The sequence below is a fragment of the Clarias gariepinus genome, chromosome 14 (genome assembly GCF_024256425.1).
Source record: "Clarias gariepinus isolate MV-2021 ecotype Netherlands chromosome 14, CGAR_prim_01v2, whole genome shotgun sequence".
Classification (NCBI taxonomy): domain Eukaryota; kingdom Metazoa; phylum Chordata; class Actinopteri; order Siluriformes; family Clariidae; genus Clarias; species Clarias gariepinus.
The window spans coordinates 9,979,107-10,001,717 of record NC_071113.1 but is presented as its reverse complement, the minus strand read 5'-3'; the positions used below and the strand labels follow the sequence as shown (position 1 = coordinate 10,001,717).

The window sequence follows — 22,611 nt, the reverse complement described above, 5'->3', positions numbered from 1 at the left end:
CACGCGTACATCCCGCCCCGATGTAACCATTCGATCACGTGACTGTTGATTGGTACACACTCGTGTCAGTAATTTGGGTTAAACGATGCCGGATTCGGCGATGTTCTGTACAAATGTAGCAGTAATATAGCAGTAATGATCACTAATAGGGCGCCACGCTAGGTGCTAATGGTTAGCACTTTGACATTGCACCTCCAGGTTCTGGGGTTGATTGGCATTCCCAAAGCGTGTCCTAGAGTTAGCACAGTCGTAAAAAATAAATACATATCAATCAATCAATCAATAAATACAGTGGTCACCGTTGTCCTTCACAGTCCCTAGTTGGACTTCAGAGGTTCCTAGATGGATGGATGGATGGATGGATGGGATCACCAACAGCACTAATGACCACATTGTCCATATTGGTTTAGTACTAAAGTAACCGTTATTTTTTTAAAGAATCAAATGCTTGAAATGACTAACAAACCCTGCATAGATTTCTCACTATGCGTAGCTGTATATATCACCTTAATAACTGCAACCTTTTGTGATTCATATCGCCATTTAACTGTTTATGCTATTATTCATGTACAATATTGCGTGTTTAGACTTTTAAATGCGTAATAAGAAACCGTAACCACAAAGGACGGAAGTTCATAGTATGTTTCTAAGAACCCTTTATGTTGAACATAAAACATAGAACTTGGCATAGTAGGCTACCCCAGGCTACACACACACACACACACACACACGTACATATTTTCAGAGTTCCACTTGCTTTTTTTTTCTTTTTCGGCAAGCAGCAGGAATGTGTTTCTGTCTCATTGGATCACATCCAGCTGAATACACCCAAACACACACACACACACACACATGTATATGTGTATCACAGCATCATGTCCTGTTACCGATACAGTTGATAAATATGGACACCAGACATCTTGAAACTCCATCCGAGCCACCGTCCAGGCTCTTAAGAGTCTCTCCGATGGACGCCGAGCGCCCGAGTGTCTGTAAAACAAACCACGTGCTGGAAAAGCTGCAGCCTCCCCGCCTCCCCCACCCCCCACCAGATCCCGGATAAAGCACCAGGTTCAGCCTCCTGTCTCTCAGCGAGCTCCGTGTACGGGAATGACCTAAATATGGCCGCGCACCGAAGGGGAAACTCGCCTTTCAGCGTCCTTTTGATTGGACTGCAGCAGAAACCTCGTTTCCTTCCGGTTCCCTCGCGCAGCATCCTGTTGTCGCGGCCTTACATAATGAAAACGTTTCGAGATCAAGAACGAGCGAGGATGATAAGGAAAAAGATGTGCAGGATCTGTGTGCGCTCCTGACAGCAGGAGGGCCCGTGTGTCAAAAAAAAAAAAAAAGTGTGTGTGTAGGGTTTGTGTTGCATTGTGACCTTGATCAGCTTTGCAGCCTCCCACTTCCCCTCCTGACTCCTGAAACGTTTGAGAGAGTGATGGAAATGCCCGGGCCTGCAAACCACTTAGCTATGCATGAGCTCCAGCCGCCTTTCTTCTTTACATTCCAGTGCAGCCAGCCTTATAAAATATTTACAGCCGAGCTACAGACTGCCTCGCAGCGCCCGCAAAGGACAATATTTTCGAGGAGGCTTTGTCTCCAAGCCTCTGCTTTTTCAGAAAATCTTTTTTTTTTTTCTTCATGGCATTTCGTGCACTCTTATACTTGAAAAAAAAAAAAATTTAGGAGGGGCGTTCAAATCAAACCAGGACTGAATATAAGAACACAATCATGAGAATAAAAACGCTATATATAATCCCCTGCTACACTTACCTAAAACCCTGGCCCCCCAGGAACTCCTTGGGGCAGCCGAGTTCCTGTAATGTGCGAGGAGAATCCTTAAATAATTGTGTGTACAGTTTACACAGTCGTGGCAGGGATTGATCTGTGAAAAAATAGTTTAACCGTGCTGTAAGATACATATAACAAATAATTGGTGACAAATTATACATGGATTTTTCAATCAACATTATTTGTATAGCGCTTTTAACAATTGTCATTGTCGCAAAGCAGCTTTATACAATCAGAAGAATGATTTAAGTTTGTATGAAATGCGAATGTGCATGAATCAAAACGATAAGACTGTCCCTGTCCCAAGGACGACGGTTACAGTGACGAGGAAAAACTCCCCGAGATGGCAGTAGGAACCTTGAGAGGAACCAGACTTAACAGGGTCTCGTCACCATACTGTCAGTCAGGTTTATGACTTCAAGTCCCGGTTTGACTTGAACGCTCTTCGTATTTCCCCACATCCTTTTTAACGATGCCATCCCAGTATTCATTAATGCAGGATGTCTTTATTTCCATAACGCCTGTGTTTTATAGATTATGGTTTCTATAGTAACAGCTTATGCATACACAGAACAATGTACTGTACAGTATAATAGCTGTATTGAGTGGTGTTACGTACGGTCAGTAGGTTTTTTCCTCCATGGCACGGTCTTTAGAAGAGCCAAGTAATATACAGTATAATCATAATAGTTTGTATCAGATGAATGTGGTTACTGGACACTAATCAGCTTCAGGGGGATTAGAAGTTATTCACACGGTCTCGGATATTTTCCTGTAACGTAATGATAATTAGTATTATTATAATTGTTGTATCATTTGATTTTATTGTGTTTTTTTTTATTACTTTTATTATTGTCCCCATTTATTATTGTTTCTTATATTATATCTGCTCTATATTGCAACAACATCTGTCACAGCAGACGTTTTCAAATGTGTCGCGTAATACAACTAGCACTTTCATAACCCCGACTTGATTGCTTACATGTTTTAAATTATGATCAGTTCATATCCCGAGTGTTTCATTTTCCATTCTGTTTGTATTTTTCACTGTTCATTGCATCATATCCCTTAAATAGCACGACTGTAAAGAAGTGTAGTTCAGTTTCTCACCTAATAGTGAAAGTGTCCCTGTCCCCTATCTCTATCTCTATTTGCCATTTTGGCTCAGTCGGCGTACCCAGTCGAGCGTACTGCGTGTCACCCAGAGGTCATGCAGATGCTGGCGAACTTCAGAAAACACATGCAGCAAGTTGCGAAACCACATAACCCCCCCCCTCTTGGCTGAAAACACGAACGCAGGCAGAATTCTTGTTTGATGCCTCAGGTTTTTTTTTTTTAGCCGACACCTCGTGCTCTGCATGCCTTTCGCACCTGTATTTTTACAAGGTTTTACGTTACGTGTAAATGTTTTCATTACCGCGAGGAAATGCGACGACGACTTTTTTTTTCTTTTTTCTTCCGCCCCCTTAAGATCCCTAGATCAGATGTGCTGCTTTCTATATTTACCTGGCCTAGAAACAGGCAGCGTTAGCGTAGCCTGGTTTCAGCTCCCCAGCCGCCGAGCTCTCAGAGCGCACGTCTGCTTTGCTCGGCCTGCCAGATATATATATATACGGCTTTCCAGAAATACGTTCTTTTGTCAGGAGCGCCCGTGTGATCACAATCGAACCAGGAGGCTGAGCCGTCGTTCACCTTTGCCAAAATAGTCCCCCCAGGACTTAATTCAAATATCTAATGAAAGCAGCAGAGTGTAATTAAAGCTGAAGCAATAAGCGGGAGTTATTACAGTGTGTCAGTGTGTCAGAGATGTGCCAAAGTGAGCACCGCGCGCCTCTCCTCTCCTCCTCACGCTAGCCGATCGCTGCTTATTTTAGCGGGGTTAAATGACTGCTTATCATTCCTTCGGCTCATCAGGTTTCCATTTTCTTATCCACCCCTAGACGATCCGCTGTGCCTTTCTTAGGGCCGGTGATTAATTTCGGACACGCTAAAAATGAGATCGAATCATCCCTGGCAAACACCACGTAGCAAGAATACACTGTTGCCGGCGTATAGTAATGGCTGCATGTACTGTACTGTATATGTGTATGTAGTATTTCTTTTTGTCGACAGTGTCATAACACTCCAGCTCTAATCTTCAGCAGCCGAGTGTGGAATAAGCCGCGTAGACGTTTAACAGACGAGGCGAAGCGAGACATAATGTCCTCTCTATCTTTTTTTTTCTTCTTCTTTAAATACAACTGTCGGATGTCTGCCATCAGTCCCAGCTGTATTCATTTTCTACTGTTCCAGGCTCTTTCACAAGCACATTACACCTCCTTAACAGCTGCAATCTCAGCCATGGGTCATTACAGGATTTTAAACGACCAAGAACACAGCTACGCAGAACACACACCTCTTATAAAAGTGTAATGGAGTAGAAATTGCACGCAGAAGCTGTTTGAAACCTCTTCCCGGGAAAAAAAAAAAAAATTAAAATAAATAAACCCTCCATAGAGCGCTACTGCCGCAGTGGACGGTTCTAATTACAGCTCGAGCTCAGCCTCTCCGAGTGTGAGTAATATGCTGGGGGCTTAACACACCGCTCCGCCGCAGTATTGCAGTGAGATGTGTCATGTATTCGTATCCATGTGAAGGATTTCTTCCAGCCTGTGAGATGCGATGAGCGTGGGGTTACTCCAGATCTCGGAGAATTGCCGACTGGGTCACGTCCCATGACTTTAATCTCTTATTGTTTTTGGTGTCATGGTGTGAACACTATATGAGAGATCGCAGATCGAATCTAGGTGGGGACGCCGAGGGATCGTCTTTTCCTCAAATAGAACTAGAGATGTATTGCTACACCGAGCGTACCATCGTGTTCATGCTGTATTTCTACTGTTCCTAGTAGCCATTTGGGTATGACCTTATAAACACCCGGATTCAGGTGTCTGCCGCGCATGACAGCAAGTGAATTAGATTTCCTGTCAAGCTTTCTCTGACTTGTTTTTTAGCACTGTTCACACGGCATGATCCATCACAGGCTGAGGAGTCACTATTAAAGCCAAAAAACACACACAGGCTGATATTATAGTGGATATTACAGAGCCAGGTGGTAGGACTTATACTAAATATAAAGATTACAAAGATGATTATTTATAAAAAAAAAGATTACACTGTTAGCGCAGAGTGGTGCACAGATTAGCGTAGTGGTTAGCGCTGTGGCCTCACACCTCCAGGGCTGAGAGCTCGAGTCACGCCTCGTGTCTGTGATCCTTGGTGGGTTTCGTCTCATAGTCCAAAGACATTCAGATTCATTTTATTTCCGTTCCCAAATTGCCCCATTGTGTGTGTATGTTTGTGTGTGTGTGTGTCCTGTGATGGATTGGCACCCTGTCCAGGGTGTACCCCTCCTGGGATAGGCTTCAAGTCCTCGTGACCCTGTATACAGAATAACCAGTACAGACAATAAAACTGTTATGAGATCCCAGTATGTGGTAACGTTCTGGCAGGAATATCCACTTAAATATATTTTTTCATCCCTTTAACTCACTTCTCCTCCAGATGTGCAGTTTCCGTGTCCATATAAATGAGGTATTCCTGAACCACGCCCTTCCAGAGAACAGCAGAACTGAACAAACTGGGATCTCTTCTTACATAATGTCACATTAGGGAGAAAATCTGAATGGCTTGTTTAAGCCGAGGCCAATACAAAACTGCGAAAATAAGTTTTTCTTTCCTCCTCACAAGGTTCCGCTTGTACGCGCAGACCTGGAGACCCATCTGATTGTCGGAAATTGCCTAAAAGGTTTGCATAATAGGGCGAATCTAAAGGAAAAGTACCCTACCGGTGAAGGGTTTGGGCGTACCTTCTAATTCCATGGTGATGTTTCTTTCTTTTTTTTTTTTTTTCCTAAACTGTAAAACAATGTTGAAGGCGTCCAAAACATACAGTAATTTCCGTTAAACAGCTGGAGTTTGGAGTAACGCTTAGGTTTGCTATGTAACATTTTTAATGGGAAATGAACCATTTTATAAGTTAAAGATGTCTACACTTTATCTAATTACAGTATGTTCTGCCTCCCTAATGAACACGCCGGGCTTTTTAAGCTGGGTTGCAATCAAACTGCATGAAAAAAAACAACCCAGGATCTGTTGCTGTGCAGGTCTGTGATATGCACGTACTGTATATGGACCAAAATATTTAGCCGAACCTGCGTGACGTTGTATTGGAACACACGTGCAGTACTGTAATATGGAGTTGGTCCATATTTTGCAGATATACTGTATAACAGCTCTTCCACTCTTCTAGGGAGGCCGTCCACAAGGTTTTGTAGCGTTTCTGTGGGAATCCGTGCCCATTCTTTCTGTAGAGGTCAGGCGCTGATGTTGGACGAGAACATTTCCAACATTTGAATTCACTAATTAACAGGTTTGCTCAAATGGACAGTATGTACTTTTGTCCGTATAGGGTATATTCTCCACACTGCTGCAGTACTGCATGGGTGCCAATATTTATAGTTAAGCGTTGTTTTTTTTTTTCTTCCCGCTTTCTAAGCTAAACCAGTCATCACCTACACACACGCGCAGAAAAAAATCCCCATCTGACTAATTTAAACCAAACGAAATGCTAACTCAACTCTGTTTGAGAGGGAAAGTATACACCAGTCATCACAGTCGGCTAGTTAGACGTTTGTTGCTAATCTGGAGGCGGCTATGTTTTTTTTTTTTTTTCCTCACTTTGTACTTTACTGACATGACTTTGAAGGTTAACCACTATCAAATTAAGTCAGACTTAGCATGTGGGCTCTTTGGTTAGTCGAAAACGTGGTGAGCCGTCGTCTTTTTCAGACTGGCTCACACTTTCGCTAGTTTTTTTTTTTACTGACGCACCTCTGGGGAGATTAGCTATCTACGGTAGCACACCCCTCTTTAAACTCTCACCTGCTTTAAGCAAGCTCACACACTCAGTCTAAACATTTCCTTAGACTGCGGTTAAGTACCGATTCATTTCGACCTTATCCCGCTAGGATGTTCTTCTTATTAATGCCGGCACCTTAGCTGCGAGCAGGTCACAGATTGATGCCTTTAATAGAGGTCTGTCTTTATCTCCTTCCAATCTCCGAGTAATATTCTAAAGGCTTATCTCTGCCTTTGTCGCTCTCTTCCTCTCTCGGGCGCATGTTAGGTGACACCGAGTCTCACCGCAGCGATCACGCTGATACGCGGCGACATCAGAGCTGCTCAGCGGCAAACCCGGGGCTGGCGGTAGTGGGCGGGTGGGTTCCGAGAGCGACACATCAAAGTTATCTTTGCTCCCTTTGAAGCGCCTACCCTGCCACTGTCACTCTTTTTTTTTTTTTTTTTAACTATTCACTAAGTAATGTACAGGATCTAACACTGTGTGTGTGTGTGTGTGTGTGGTTCTCTCCCCACAGACATTCAAGCCTCTGGTAGGAAAGAGTGTTCTGGGCTCCATCACCGCCGTGGAATTCTTCTCTGACAGACAGCTGGACTTCCTGACCGATGACGGAGCATGCCAACCATATCAGGTGAGTGTGTACGTCTGTGTGTGTGCGTGTGGCCTATATTTCAGCGCTGTGTTTAAAAAGTTGACGAGGGAGCCTCGGTGAATCAGCGCGGTGTTTACTCAGCGATGCTAGGTAACCTCATACCCTGGAACAGTCACGCCGGAGCGCAATTTACATTCGCCTGTCCTCCATAATAGGCTCTCCGTCTCATCGCGGAGGAATTAGTTCTTTCTGGAATAATATAGCAGATTTTTATATTATTATTTTTTTTGCCCCTCCCTTCTTCCCAGCTTCGTCGGCTCGCGGATGACAGCGCTCCGGCTCTATTGTTCCTCGCTGCTCTGTACTCTCGCAAACTCCTTAATTATCCACCATGTTTGGGGAAAAACGCAGTGACGGAGCGCAGTGACAGAAGCAAACACATCAGACAGATGGGAAGAGGGAATCTCTGTAGTATTCTCCATTTATATGCACGCCGCGTTTTAGTCCCGCTATCTTTTCCGCGCTCGGCACCATTCCGCTGAACGGATAATGAAAAGCCATCTGCCAGCGAATTAGAGCCGGCGCCCTCCCTCTTCCTAAAGTGGCCATAACACCTGACTGCACGCCGAACGAACCGAGGTGTAGCAAGCGGATCTCTCGTACATCAGCATCGTGTGCGTTTTTTCTGTCTTTCTTTTTTTTTTTTTTTTTTTCTCCCCCAATCCTTTTATAGTGGTAATTACTGCAGAGGTATCCCAGCTCCAGCTGTGTACTGAGAACCAGCTTATGACCTTGCTTCGCTGCTAGTCATTACGATTTCATCGAGACCTCATCGCGTTTAATCTACTTCGTATATAGCTCTTGCTATTTAAAAAGCGAAAAAAGCAAAAAAAAAAGAAAAGAAAAAAGGAAGGAACAAGGAATGAGGAGAAATAAGCAGTAAGCAGCGACTCTACCATGTGAAGGTTTTATAACAAATGAAGCAAATCAATGTGTGATGTGCCATCCCCTGCAGGGCCAATTTTAGACCCTGTTTTCATTCGAGTTTCTCCCGGTGCTCAGCAGAACACTATGTTCTTGTCAGACTGCCTGGCCTTAAAAAAAAAAAAGAAGAAAAAAAAAAACTTGCACACAGACACACTCTTTCTCTCTCTCTCTCTCTCTCACACACACACACACAGAAAGGGTCCTCGCCGACTCACAACGGATGAGTCTGTAATGTAAAAACTATCAGGCAGGGTAATGAGAGAGCTAGAGAACATGAGAAAGCATACCGCCTCTGCATCCAGAGGCACAGCGTGCACACCAGCGGGGAACGTGATCACGCCATAGGACGCTACAAGTAAACATAGTGCTCTCTCTCTCTCTCTCTCTCTCTCTCTCTCTCTCACTCTCACTCCGTCCCCGAAGCTGGAAGATCCACATTTCTCAAACCCTTCATCCAACTCCTAGCCATTTGTTTACAGGGCTGCAGCGGGGGGGACGTGTCATCATATACTGCGGCAGGGTGCGTGACGCGCTCCTGCCCTCGCTCCACATTGCGGCACCGAAGGCTTGGGGGTTGGCGGGAGGGCTGAACCGGTGCAATCTGTTCGGCATAAAGGCTACATTATGACAGTAAGTAGGCTCTGTGTACGGAGCCAACTGGCTGGAGAGCCGGAGAAAGAAAGAAAGAAAGGAAGGAGGAGAGGTGGGGGAGAAGGGAAGGGGAACCGAATGTGGTGAGCGAGGAAAAAGTGAGCTCGCTCTCTCGTGTTGCCGTGTCAAACCCTGACGAGCCGAGTCCAGGATTATATCCAACACCGCCTCCATACTGCAGCATGTCACTCCGCCAGGGTCGTCTGCTACCGGAAATCACAGCGTGCAACAAAACACGCTTTCTGTGTCTAACTAGTCTCGGGTTTATCGAACAGCCAGATATACTGTACACACACACACACACACACACACACGCACACACACCTCATTTACAGAAGAGATGTATATCGCTCTGGCACAGGATCTCCCTAATTAATGAAGTAGCATACTGTATATACACACACACACACACACACACACACACACACACACACACACAGAGCCCCCGAGTCTCGTGTCACTCTGACTTCATGCCACGTTCACAACCTGCCCACAGAACAACACACAATCTCTGGAGAAATCTCACACACGCACACACACACACACACACACACACACACACACACACACACACACACGCACACACTACTCGGCACAGAGATACAAAAGATCTATTCCTGTATACGTAAACCCTACTTACTGTCATGTTGAACCTTATCCTGGAAACAGTTCCAATTTTGCCTTCTCGCATACACACACACAGACACACACACACACACACACACACACACAGACAAACACACACACACACACAGACAAACACACACCTTTATTACCCCAGCAACCAAGCCTTTCTCACACACACCGCATACATAGTATTGCCATAGCAACAGGAGCGCAGAGTATCCATGATGTCAGGGCGCTCCAACAAAAGCTTCATGGAGCACATGCAGGCTTTTTTCTTTTCCCTCTGACATTTACGCGGCGATCGTAATGTGCCTCCGCGAAGCTTTTAGTGTTATTATGACGAGATTATTCCTGATTTTTATTTTTTCTCTCTCTCTCCCTAGTTTCTTTGGAAATTTGTCATTTTTCTTTGTGAGTCATCCTCAGCCAACAATTTTAGCAAAGTGCTGCCGCGAAAGCAAGTGGTGAAAGTGCTCTCAGTCCACTCTCTCTCTCTCTCTCTCTCTCTCTCTCTCTCTCTCTATCTCTATCTCTCTTTCTCTATCTCGTTCCCTGTTCATCCGCTTGTCTGATGCAAGCATTGTGTCAGCTCTCCCATGCTGCCTCCTGCCATGGTAACAGTCCCAGGGACGATTCTTCTGTTTACTTTCTATCAGCATTTACAAGATCCAAGCGTAGCGTCATTGTTTTCTCTCTCTCTCTCTCTTTCATTCACCGCACAAACAAGTTATTTTCGATTTCTGCCCCGCTCTAATTCTCCCTCGTGACACACGCAAAGTTCACCGCCGAGGTCGGAGGCGGTTTAGTAATTTGGACTAATAGCTTTTCTCTCAGGCTGAAAAGCTTAAAGAGGTCACGCAGTGCAGCTGTTCTTCAGATCCGACCTTGTTTTTTTTTTCTCTTCTGTACCGTTCGGCAGAACCCGAGACGGTAAACCCGCCTGCTTATTAAGACGTGCTCGGTTCCATGTCTCGAAGCACTGCTCTATCAGCTAGGAATGAGAAAGCGGGAACTGGAACCAGAGCAGCACCATCAATCAGGCAGCTTGATGTGAAGGAAGGAGGAGGTTCGAGAGCAGAATTAGAAAGAACAGAGCGATCCGGTAGGCTGAGAGAGAGAGAGAGGAGTGGAAAAATAAATATATAGGAGAGATAGCGGGAAAAGAAGGAGATGTCGAGTTAGGTGGAGTAACCAACTTAGCCTTGACTTGGAGCTGTGAAGGCTGGACAGCTGATAAATGTGAGCAATGCTCTCCGTCATGGAGATTGTGTGTCCTGTAATCAACGTGTTTCCCCAAGTTATTCCTAACCAATTTTCCTCCCGCTGCTCCCGTCAGGGGGTCGCCACAGCGCACCAGCCGAGATTTTTACTCCAGACGCCCTTCCTGGTGCAACCTTCCCATTTTTTAAGCATGCAGTTCCCCAGGTAGTACGGGGCGTGGCACCACATCGACGGCGGGGCATCGAACCTGGATCCCCCGGATCCGGATCCTTAGCCGGCTGTATCTCATTACAGCTCATCATTAGAGCTTCATTGCTTGATGTCCACGTCAAGCGCTTATCGATTCAATCGTCAGACAGTGTGACAACCCCAAGAGTCTGCAGAACAGTGACTCAGCAGTTTATTTCTCCAACCAGGCCAGTTCCTGGAAACAGCACTAACTTAAGTGCGTTAATATCCATCACTTGTACTGGGATTTTGAAAAAAAAAAAAAAAATGTGTGTGTGTGCTCAGTTCCTGACTCAGTCCAGCGTGACCACTGGTAAAAAAGAGCCTTAACCTTCCCAGCACCCAGATGGTGCAGGCACGTGGCCACAGGCCGCGCCAACAGGCTCCACGTCATCCCCAGTGTGGTTTGGTGGGCCGCCATGGAGGCGAATACTAACGGCTCCGTTCTGTTTCAGCTCGAGCCCTGCTGCTCCTCGTTTACCAAAAAAGGTCTCCTGGATCTGGAGTTGAAATCGAACAACGCACAGTCCGTTGCTTTGTTGTCGTTTTTTTGGTGGAGGTTTTTCTCCGAGCTCGCGTGTATGTTTTAGACTTTTTCCGAAGCTGCTGTTTTATTCGGGGAAGCGTCGAGGTGTACGGAGCGGTCAGGACCTGGCTCGGAGAGCTGCAGGGAACTGTGTTAGAAAAACCCCAGTCTATTTTATTATGGTCAGAGAGAGAGAGAGATACGGAAGGCCAGTATCTGGAAATGCTTTCCAAGTTTCCAAAACATGGCACCTCCCTCCCTCTCTCTCCCTCTCTCTCTCTCTCTCTCTCTCTCTCTCTCGCTTCTTTTCCACGGCAAGCCATGTGGAAAATCCTGCAACACACTGCTGTTAAAGTGATGGATGGCAGCCCGCTGCTGCAGGAGAGTGTACACACACACACACACACACACACACACACATACATACACAGGATGTCTGCTGTGCCCTTCACAGCACGGCCTGCATGAGTGTGCACAATATACGTTAGATCTGGAGGTGGGAGTATCGACTAAAGTCGCATGAGACGGATTACAGAGTTCCATCCATTTAAAGTGAGAGGTCTGTTAGACGTTACCGAGAATCTCTCGGCTCGGTCTGTTAAAGGAATACACTCTTTTATCTGCGCAGGGATCCCACGCTATCGCTTACCCAAACAAGACATCTTCGCCCCCCTTCTAAGACAACGAAAGAGATAGCAAGAAATAAACACTGAAGCACGGAGCGCAAGATTTTAAAGGAGGCATGAAAGGGACTTTTTTTTTTTCTTCTCTTCTTCTTTCTTTGTGTGTGTGTGTTGAGAGAGAGAGAGAGAGAGAGAGACAGGACAGAAATGCTATGACTGACACGCATAACGCTCGAAAAATAAATCCCGCGTCCCTGTCCCAGAACATATCGTGGCGTTCGTGTTTTCTCAGAGGCTGAGGAAGAGGAAGTGACGCGTACGATCACATCCACTCGAAGTCACGATGCTTATCCGAAATGTTACATCAACACCCATCTGGTTACGAGTAACCGCGGCCTGTGTGCATGACGCAACCGCGACCTGACCAGCTTCCCCCAAACACCCCCACCCCCTGCGATAACAGCCGGCCATATTCTTTTATTTACGACTTCCTCGTCCTGCTTTCGCTACGAAGCAGAAGTGCGCACTTTCTAGTGTGAATCACGGCCTCGTTTTTTTTTTTTTTTTTTTTTTTCCCAACCTGCGAGAGACAGCGCTGTTCAAATTTGCACTACTGGTGTTTGCAGAGACGCAGCTCCACCCAGCAGTGGGCTGTGTTTGCTTTGTACGGTGGCTGTGAGTGTGTGTGTTTGTCCTTTTATCAGCCACGCTGTGTGCGCGTGTAAACAGTCTGGCTCTGCTCCTGCTCCCGCGGCCTCCTCCCACTTCTCATCACCAACAACAATTAATGGAAGTGGTGGGCGGATTTCCCTCTCACCATCTGACCCTTGACAACTGCACACGCACACACACACACACACACACACACACACACAGACACAGACCTAAACAAAAAAACCGAGTCTGGATTTCCACTCCTTCTGAATTTCCATTGAGCTTGTCGAATATCAAGGCGTGTGATTATGTTCAAACAATGAATGACTTCTTGTGTGAGATCACTTTGTGTAGGAAGACTCACGCATGTTTAACTTGGTGGATATTTCCTGTTTAATTGGTGGGTTATATTTTCGGATAGATTGCGGAAGCGGTTTCCGAGAGCCCGTGAGCCGAGGGATCGAATTTCCCTTTCGCAAGTGCTCTTAAGATTCATTTATTGCATGGAAGTAATCTGAGAATACCCAGCACACTCGGAAGAGTATAACGCACATCAGTTATAGGAAAATAAAATCAGGATGGAATGGCACGGCCTGGTGCAAAGCGAAGGAACTGGTTTCGTCCCTGTTGTGTCTGTGCATAATTACGCATTGTGCTTTTTAACCATTTCTAGGTACACATGTAATGTAAATTCCAAAACATTGAACCCGATATCCTGTAGGTTCCTTTCGTGCCAATTGGGCAGCTGTGGCCCCACAAGACCTCTGGGTGTGTCCGGCATTGGGACGTTGTCGCCAGATCCTCTGGGTGCTGTGGGTTTTGGAACGAGGCCTCCATGGTGCAGACTTGTTTGCTCGGTGCATTCCATGGATGCTCACATCAATTTGAGATCTGGGGAATTTGGAGGCAACAACTCTTTGCATATGTGTGACTGGCTGTGGTGGACTGGGTGTTCTGATACCTTTCTACCATAGCTAGATATTTTTCAGCAGTTTGTGTTGCATTGGTTTTCCTGTGGGATCGGAGCAGGTGGGCTGGCCTTGGGTGCCCACGTGCGTAAATAAGCCTCGGATCCTGTAACCAGATTACTGGTGTAGAATTGATTATCAGTTTTATTCAGTTCACCTGCTGGTGGTGTTAATTTTGTGTCTGATTGTTGTATATTAGCTTATACATATATACTTTAAAACCCGCTATATAACCACTATTTAAACTACGACACATACCATCATGGCCAGCCAATCATGTTGCTTCTTGCGGTCACATGGTCAGCGAAGTTGGGCTGCCAGCTGTGCCAAGAAAAAGTATTTTTTTTTTTATTAAATAAAAAGCATTAATAAATTACAGGTATGCATTTACGTTCTGGGAAATCGGACATGAAGCATTTTGGATGTTGTTGGAACACCATGTTAGTTTTATATTAAACAAAGCTATCAGGAATACTGTAGTAGTCAAAATATTTCAATTTAAAGTGACATCTAATTTGTGCATGTCAAATATTTTCCATCAGGTTGCAATAATTTTTGCTCTGTTCAAAAATACCTTGTTTTTCTCAAAACTGCAAAAATGATGTACTGTATATATGAACATTTGACATGGTTGAGAAAAACAAAGTGTTTTTGAAATAATCTGATTGATGATTAATCTTTAACGTGTTTAAGATTAAATTTCAATCTTAAATTAAATTTTTTTAAATCGATTAATCGCGGTTGATCTCAGTTTATAAATGTGATTAACTAGTTTTAATCCATTGACAACAATAGAATATACAGTCAGTAAACGGTAAATAAACATCTTATTATAGTTTCTTTGCTAAATAACGGATTGTTTATTAGTATTATCAGTTTTATTAGATAACGTTCCACATCAACTATAAGTCCCTGTGAGTTCAGTAATGGTCATTAATTAACTCCTTAGTAACTAGCTAATTAATTAACACCATTAATAACATGATGGCATATTAGAATAAGAGCATGAATAGACATGTGTCATTAGTGTTACAGGAAACTAATCCACATTGTACCGATAATGAATGTTTCTGTGTCTTCAACTTTGTAAAAAAAATAAATAAAAAAAGCTATTAAAATGCATTTTGAGCTATTATTGTCAGTTAGGATTTTTTTGCAATAAGTTTATAAGTCATTCGGCAGAAGCTCTTTTCTAAGGTGAAAAATATTCCGACGTGTCAACGGCAGGAGACAGCATGATAAATATCGAGTTAGGAATTTATTGGGAGTTTGTATTTGAAGACGGGAAACCCGACTTTATCTGCTACATGGGTAAACATGACAAACCTGCCTGCAGAATACCTACAGTATTCCGAGCGTGATTCGGGACGCCTAGCTTATATCTTTTCTAGGTAATTTTCTGTAAACATACAGTAAGTGGATTTACTTTACTAAAGCGCATACACGGACTCGAACGCCAGCTTCGTGGTTCAGTTCAGGTTGCTCTCTCATGTACTGTTTTAGTGGTGGCTTGGAGCGAATGAGGTCACAGGAGCCGAAGTCGTGCATGACTGTAGACAAAGCATTTTCATTCCGAATGAAGTCAGCAGAAATAGAGGACATCCTCAGGAAATAAGCTGAGCACAGAGTTAACTTCTTCACTGTCATGACCCAGAAGAGTAGTCTAGCATCATCTACGATTTACGACACCTCGTAGACTTCTCTTCTACTAGAACAGCAACAACACAAGCTTCGTAGTAACACCTCCGTTTAAAAAAAAAAAAAAAAAAGAGAGACCGAAAGAAGGAAAAGAAAAACAGTGCTGCGGTGTGAAGCGTGCCCGAGGGACCAGCGGAGTGCTGTCGAGTCCTTGATTGTTGTGTAGGGAGGTCGAGGAAACGCAAACAAAGAGCTGCAAACAGATAGCTGCACGGCCTATTTGCAGGTAATGCGCACCAGGTGCTCGCTAACTACCGTGCAGTCGGCTAGCAAGGACGTCCTCGTCTTCAGTAGTGGGGTGAAGTCAGATTTTGTATTGAAGTCCACATTCTCTGCGGTGGGGTTAGGGGTGGCTCAGTGGTTAAGGCATTGGACTATGTTTCTGAAGGTCCCTGGTTCAAATCCCACGACCCCCAAGTTGTCCCTGTTGGGTCCTTGAGCAAGGCCCTTAATCCTCAACTGCTCAGATGTATAATGAGATTAAAAATATGTAAGTGGCTCTGGATAAGGGCGCCTAAATGTAACTGTAAATCCACCGTGTAATGAGAGTTTAAGTATTAATGTATGTGTGTCATTGTTTTTTGTGTTGTGCAGGATGAAGTGGACAGCTTGAGTCCTGTTCTCAGGGACAATCCACAGCTTCATGAAGAAGTGAGAAGCTGGGTAAAAGACCAAAAGGTGCAGGAAATTTTTATGCAAGGTAAGATGCTATAACACAACAACAATTATGCATTATGGTTAGAATTATGGCGGCTTAATGGGTAGCACGGTCGCCTCGCACCTCCAGGGTCCGGGTTCGATTCCCGCGCGTGGTGGGTTTCCCCCCATGTATTCCGGTTTCCTCCCACCGTCCAAAGACATGCACATTAGGTAATTAGCGACCCCAAAATTGCCCAGTAGTGTGTGAATGAGCGCGTCAGTGTTGACCGGGGAGGTTCCATAGATGGATGGATAAATAGATGTAAATAGATGACTGCCTCATTTCTGTTGGGTTAATAAGGTTTTGGATAAATTCACGTGTAGCATAAATAACTAAGACAATGCAGGGTCCTCAGAATGATAGAAACACATGTGTTTGTGTGTCTGTGTGAATGTGTGTTGAGCCAGAAGATTGTTCTGGTGGCTTTTGGCACGAGGTGTTGTTTACAAGGTCCTCAGCAGCAGCATTCCAGGCCAACAATTAAATATAATTGTTAAACTTGGCGGCTGGCAAAGGCGGGCAGAATGGAAAGAATCTCCAAGCCAAAGGATTTGATGGAGGATTTGGGGTGGAGAGGGGAAATGAGAGGGAGAGAGAACAGAAAGTGCAAAGTGTGGTTTGGTGCTGTACTTTGACTTGGACTTTTTTGTGTGTGTGTGTGTGTACATGCATGTGCTTGGAGAGCTGCAGTGTTTGCTGGTTTGGACCCGGGTACAGCAGCACTATTGAGCAGTAATGAAAGGAAATATTCTGGACTCATCTAATGAGCTGCGGCACTCGAGTTGAGAGATGACAGGCCAGCGCACATCGCGGCTGGCACGCTGTCACACCGCCGTGCGGCTCCCTCGGCAGAGCACGGGTCATCGTGAAAAACATTTCGTCACTTCCCTATGACAGGGTTTTATCTGCGATTGTGGCCTGTGAGATATTGAGTATCAGAGTATTGATATTTCTTCTGATAGAATTAATCCGGTGTAACTAACATTTAAAATCTTGGCTTTTTTAACCCTTTAAGATTATTATTATTTTTTGCATATACATAAAATGAAATAAAGGTGGCTGAGTGGTAGGTTCAGTTCCCAGCCAATGCCCAAACTAGATGCAGTGCCGGATAAAACGGGAGGGCTGTGGCGGCCCCTCGACCGAACGACCAACAGCGTACATAAAGTGAAATAGAAGTAGTCTAAAAACCTAAAATCATTTTTAAACAGTGAACGAAGTATGAAACAGATGTATAAATGTTCATATTTAGTTTCAAAACCGGAAGCATTGCATCAAAATCATGTGACTCTATTTATCACTGTTTGGTCTGTGCCTCTCTCCTGTCAGCTCTGTCTCAGTCTAGTTTCTTCCTCAAATATGATTTGCCCTAGTCATGTGACAAAGCATGCGTTTCATGACATTTTACAAAACGTTCGTGGGAAATATCAATTGATTTAACTGAACAAATATTTGAAACATAGTTTAAACGTTCAGCGATTCAAAGGATTATACTGATTATCCATTATTTAGATTTCTTTAAGGTAAAATGCATATTTAAAGTACCGAAAGCTGGATTATTAAAATCCTCACCAGGGTTAACATGGATTGATGAATAATAATAATAATAATCTAAACCTAGGACTCTGGTTTAATTTATCAATACGATGGTCAGTTTAAAATGAAGATGGAAGATAATCCTGTTTGCAGTACAGTAATAATAACACGTTATTCACACACTAGGGGCAATTTGGGACCAATTGGGGCCAGTTAGTCAAATCTGCATGGCTTTGGACTGTTGGAGGAAACCGGTGAACTCACCAATCACGGGGAGGATGTGCAAACTCAACACACACAGGGTTAGTCCACACGAAGCCGGTGTGTTCCCTATCCGATAATTATTTTCCCTCGTTCTAAAAAAAAATTGCGTACACACGAAACCACTGAAAACGGTGTAGTATATATGCCCGACCAGTATGGGGCGCTGTAATTCTGCCATAGAGATACACTATACACTATACACGGGGAAGAAGACTGTGAGCATGCATATAACCTTGCGCGCTGTATACGAACCAAGATGGTGTTGTCCAATCATGTAGTCTGCCATTATTGTTGTTGCTGTTACGTGTAACGCAGCCGACACGTGATGTGATGACATCATCGTTTCACAAAATATACGGATTGGCTGTACACACGAAACCGCAAGGGTGTCGTTTTCAGATTTATTCACTTTGGGACCCGGTTTCAAAAAAATAGCGGTTTCAGTCTCCTAAAACGCCGGATCCGTGTGGACGAAACGCCAATACGATAAAAAATGTATACGTATACAGCGAAACGCATCTCCGTGTGGACAGGCCCACAGACCCCAAGGAGGGAATCGGACCCGGACCCTGAAGGTGCGAGGCGACAGTGCGACAATACAGTAATTTAGACTTTAGTTCAATTTATGGCAGATTTACTGAGACGCAAGATGTGAGACAGGTGGGATGTGTGTGATCTTTTATCATGAGATGAATTAATGCGCAGATGCTACGCACTGTAACTAACGGTCTACCACAAACCAACAAAAAGAGTCGATGTACACAGAGGTGGCTTAACCAGTCCATGTTAGACGCGTGTCACTGACGGTCTGAACTGCTTCAGGTAATAAAAGCATCCCACGTAGACAGCCGGGTTATTGGGCCAGACTAATGAGACTAGCGTAATGAAGGAGGTTTTATGCTAGTCTCATTCAAGCCAAATTAGCACACTTAAAGCACCGTTCTTTGTTCTCATGCGTGCTGTAAAAAAAAGCCCTATTGTTTCACGGTGTGTAATTGGCCGAAGTTACGTCTGTCATCTTTTCTTTCAGCATAATGATACTGTTGGATGTAGAAATTATTATATTATACCCTATTACATTAGATCATTAAAAAATGATGTCACGAGTGTCAGCAGTATAATTTTTTTTTTTTTTTTTCGTATTGCTTTTTTTTTTTTTTTTTTTTAATAGAAGTTTCTGCCTCGTTATGATCAACACGTCCGCGGTGACATTTAGAAATACCGTGCCACTACAGACGCTCAAGGCCAGACAGCACAGGTGTTTGTTCTGTAGCAGTCCATAATGGTGTTATCTCACGTATCCCGGATAACAGAGTGTTTGAATTGCCGGCTGTCTGTTTGCCCTTGACGACGGAGCCGAAATCGCTCAGGGAAACGCATCCCCCGTCATATTAATAGTCTTTTAATGGTATTTCCTTACGATATGCTAATATGTCCGTGTGTCTAAAAATGATTAAATATATCCTGTTGTAAGAAAGAGAAATGGCACGAATTTTCTACTGCATCGTCTAACACCGCTGTTTATCCTCCCTTTTGTTCTTTCAAGGTCCCTATTCTTTAAATGGATACCGCGTACGAGTTTACAGGCAAGACTCAGCCACGCAGTGGTTCACGGGCATCATTACTCATCACGACCTCTTCAGCCGCACTATGGTTGTGATGAATGACCAGGTAGGTACAGGCAGCTGAACCTGCCGGCGTTATTAAACCCGCACCGCGTTTCAATCCGCGACGTCTGCAGTACGCTAGTGACCCGTGTGCGCTCTGTATCCCGATGCCTTGTCTGTATCTAGGTACTAGAGCCTCAGAACGTCGATCCATCTATGGTACAGATGACCTTTTTGGACAATGTGGTCCATTCTTTGCTGAAAGGAGAAAACATAGGCATCACATCCAGAAGGAGATCACGCTCTAGCCAGAATAGCAGCACTGCCCATGTGAGTAATGCTAGTGCTGCTTGCAAGACTGCGCGACACACACACACACACACACACACACACACACACACACACACACACACACACTCTCACACTGCCTGATTGTGCTATGCTGTGTGCTAGTAGTGATTCAGCATTAATGTTCTGTGATAAATGGTAAATTCACATAGTCGCTGTATCGGTCTGTGTGTGTGTGTGTGCTTTGCTCCGTGCGCCATGTGCTCTGTTCGTAGCTAGCTTTTAAAGTAAAGTTCCTATGTGCTTAGAGGTCTTGTTTTTTTGTTTATTCTTCCTTTTTCATTAATTTCAAGTATAAAAGTTTAGAGCCTTGTAGTATACTGGTCCCTTTATTATTAACAAGACGTCTCTGTTCCATTTTTATTTATTTATTTATTTTTTTCTGTTTTGTTCTCTTTGTCTTTTTTGTTTCTTTGTGAAAAACATAATTTGGGGATATGCAAGCAGACCACAGGAGGGAGACCAAGCGGCAACCCAGGAAGCACTCAGGTACCGGGCCGCGCCCTCCCCCCCTTCCTCCCCCCCTCATAATAGCTTTCGACCTGTTTATCTAGACTCTGCATACCCCTTCTGTAACACTGTAGTAGTGTTCTGGCTAGCCTCTGCATATCCCACTTGTACTGTTTTATGTTGTAGTTTATCAATAACTGCGTTTCATTTTTTCCCTAGCATTAATGAGTGGCATAGTCTATTAAATTATGGAGCAGAGAAAAGCCATAGGAACTCTCCTTTTCAGGCTAGTGCTGTGACTCCATTTTTTGATAGACTGTCAGTAGTGCAGATGTTGACAGATGAGAATGTGCTCAAATGGAGTTCCCTTTCCTTTACCTTATGCACCTTATTTCCTGTGACGTGTCCTGGAATGTTATATTAGTCGTGCCAGTGGTTGTGGTGAATTGTTGCAAGCATAAGCCAAATTGAATTCTTCCTCGTGGCTGACACCTGCCATCACTTTGTGTTTGTGTGTCTGCTGGCCTGCGGCTCGCTCACAGGGTCATTACACACGTGCCCAGGCTAACAGTCCCAGACCGGTGATGAACTCATCAGGCTCTGCCACCAAGCAGGGTTCGCAGTCCCAGCATGCTCAGCAGCAGGTATCCCAGCAGCACCAGCAGCAGCTGCAGTCTTCGCCAGGGCAACAGCGTGGGTCCCGGTCAACACGTAGGAAGGGATCAGACAGCAGCATCCCAGATGAGGAGAAGATCAAAGAGGAAAAGATGGACTCTGGAGGTGGAAGAGGAGGTAACGTCCTACTGCATTGCACTAGTACTTCTCACTGGCACTTTCTTTACAATGAGTTATTACACTTCAGATTATGTTATTAATCAAAATGGCACTGTCGCAGTTTGGTTTAAACCCCGACAAAGGCCTGGGTGATTGAACGATAAGGATATCTATACTGCAATAGAAGCTTTCTTGATAACAATAAAGAAAAAAGAAATAGGATGGCTGGTTAAAGGCAGTGCAATTAGGAAACCACGGGTGTGTCTCAATCAGGGGCCGCATCCTACGAAGGACTGATTTAAAATGTGGTTAAAAGTTTCACAACGTTAACCATCAGCAGTTCGGCTCCATAGACCAAACCGTCTCGATTCGGGGAGCGAGTACTCTTTGAGACACACCCAACAACAGAAAGAAGCAGTGTGGAGCACGAGGGAGAAGATGAGTGTAGAAAGCAAGGAGGAAATTGTCAATATAAAAGCAAAGGTTAGCTCAGAAGTATGGCAGTTTTTTATGCTCGGACGGAGAACAGAACACAGTTGTGTGTATATTTGTGTAGAACATTTCCAGCCTAAAATGGGAATACAGCAAATGAAATTTACAGTTCCTATTGTAGACTGCGCTGAGCTAAAGAGTTTATATTTCTAATATATATATATATATATATATATAGTATCTTATTGATGATTGGTCAGGATATTCCTGTATTTGCTGTTTTTATTTATCATAACTCAAGGTAAGATCATTATCCTAATATTTTATTTAAGGTGAGTACCTCTCTGGGTGGTTTAGTGGTTAACACTGTCCGGGTTTGATTTCCGCTTCGGGGGTCTCCTTGGATCGTCCTTGTTGGGTTTCCTCTGGGTGCTCTGATTTCCTCCCACATTCCGAAGACATGTTGATTAGCCTACCTGGTGCCCATAGTGTGTAAATGAGAATGTGTCTTTGTGCCCTGCAATGGATTGGCACCCCGTCCAGGGTGTACCCTGCCTCATGCCTTGAGACTGCTGGGATAGGCTCCAGGCCTCCTGCAACCCTGTATACAGTATAAAGCGGTATAGGCGATGAGTGAGCGAGAGTAAGTACCTCTCCGTCCTCGTGTGCCCTATTTAAAAATGGCCTTGTAATAGCTAATTAAAAATTATCAATACTCAACTATATCGTCTGATATGGAAAAAATGTTTTCTCTTCATTGTCTTATTGAAATGAGTTTATATTGGGACTGGATTTGCCACCAAAAATTAACTGAGCCTGAATTCCATATATACTGAAAGATGCATATAGGATAATACATAATGAATTCTATAATTTTGGTGTTGTTTCATATTCTATATATCTTAATCAGAGGTCGGGTCAGTGTGTGCCTAGTAAAATAAAAGCTTGTGAAAGCAGTTCGTCATTGACCATAGGGACAACACTAATAGTATTTCCTCATTAAGTTTAGAAGAAGGAGGAAGTACGCCCAC

The 22,611-nt window shown here is 44.2% G+C and overlaps 1 protein-coding gene across 5 annotated transcripts in view; it reads left to right on the top strand.

Annotated features, from left to right (window-relative positions):
* Positions 1–22,611, top strand: part of jmjd1cb (jumonji domain containing 1Cb) — a 128,163-nt gene that overhangs the window by 83,447 nt on the left and 22,105 nt on the right. For 4 of the 5 annotated variants that reach the window (XM_053511937.1, XM_053511940.1, XM_053511939.1 and 1 more), the window contains 6 exons: positions 7,212–7,325; positions 16,064–16,169; positions 19,516–19,640; positions 19,763–19,906; positions 20,369–20,413; positions 20,917–21,166. In XM_053511937.1, coding sequence (XP_053367912.1) covers positions 7,212–7,325; positions 16,064–16,169; positions 19,516–19,640; positions 19,763–19,906; positions 20,369–20,413; positions 20,917–21,166 — 784 coding nt within the window. The remainder of the gene's footprint in view (positions 1–7,211; positions 7,326–16,063; positions 16,170–19,515; positions 19,641–19,762; positions 19,907–20,368; positions 20,414–20,916; positions 21,167–22,611) is intronic. The other variant, XM_053511938.1, reaches the window with a different exon arrangement.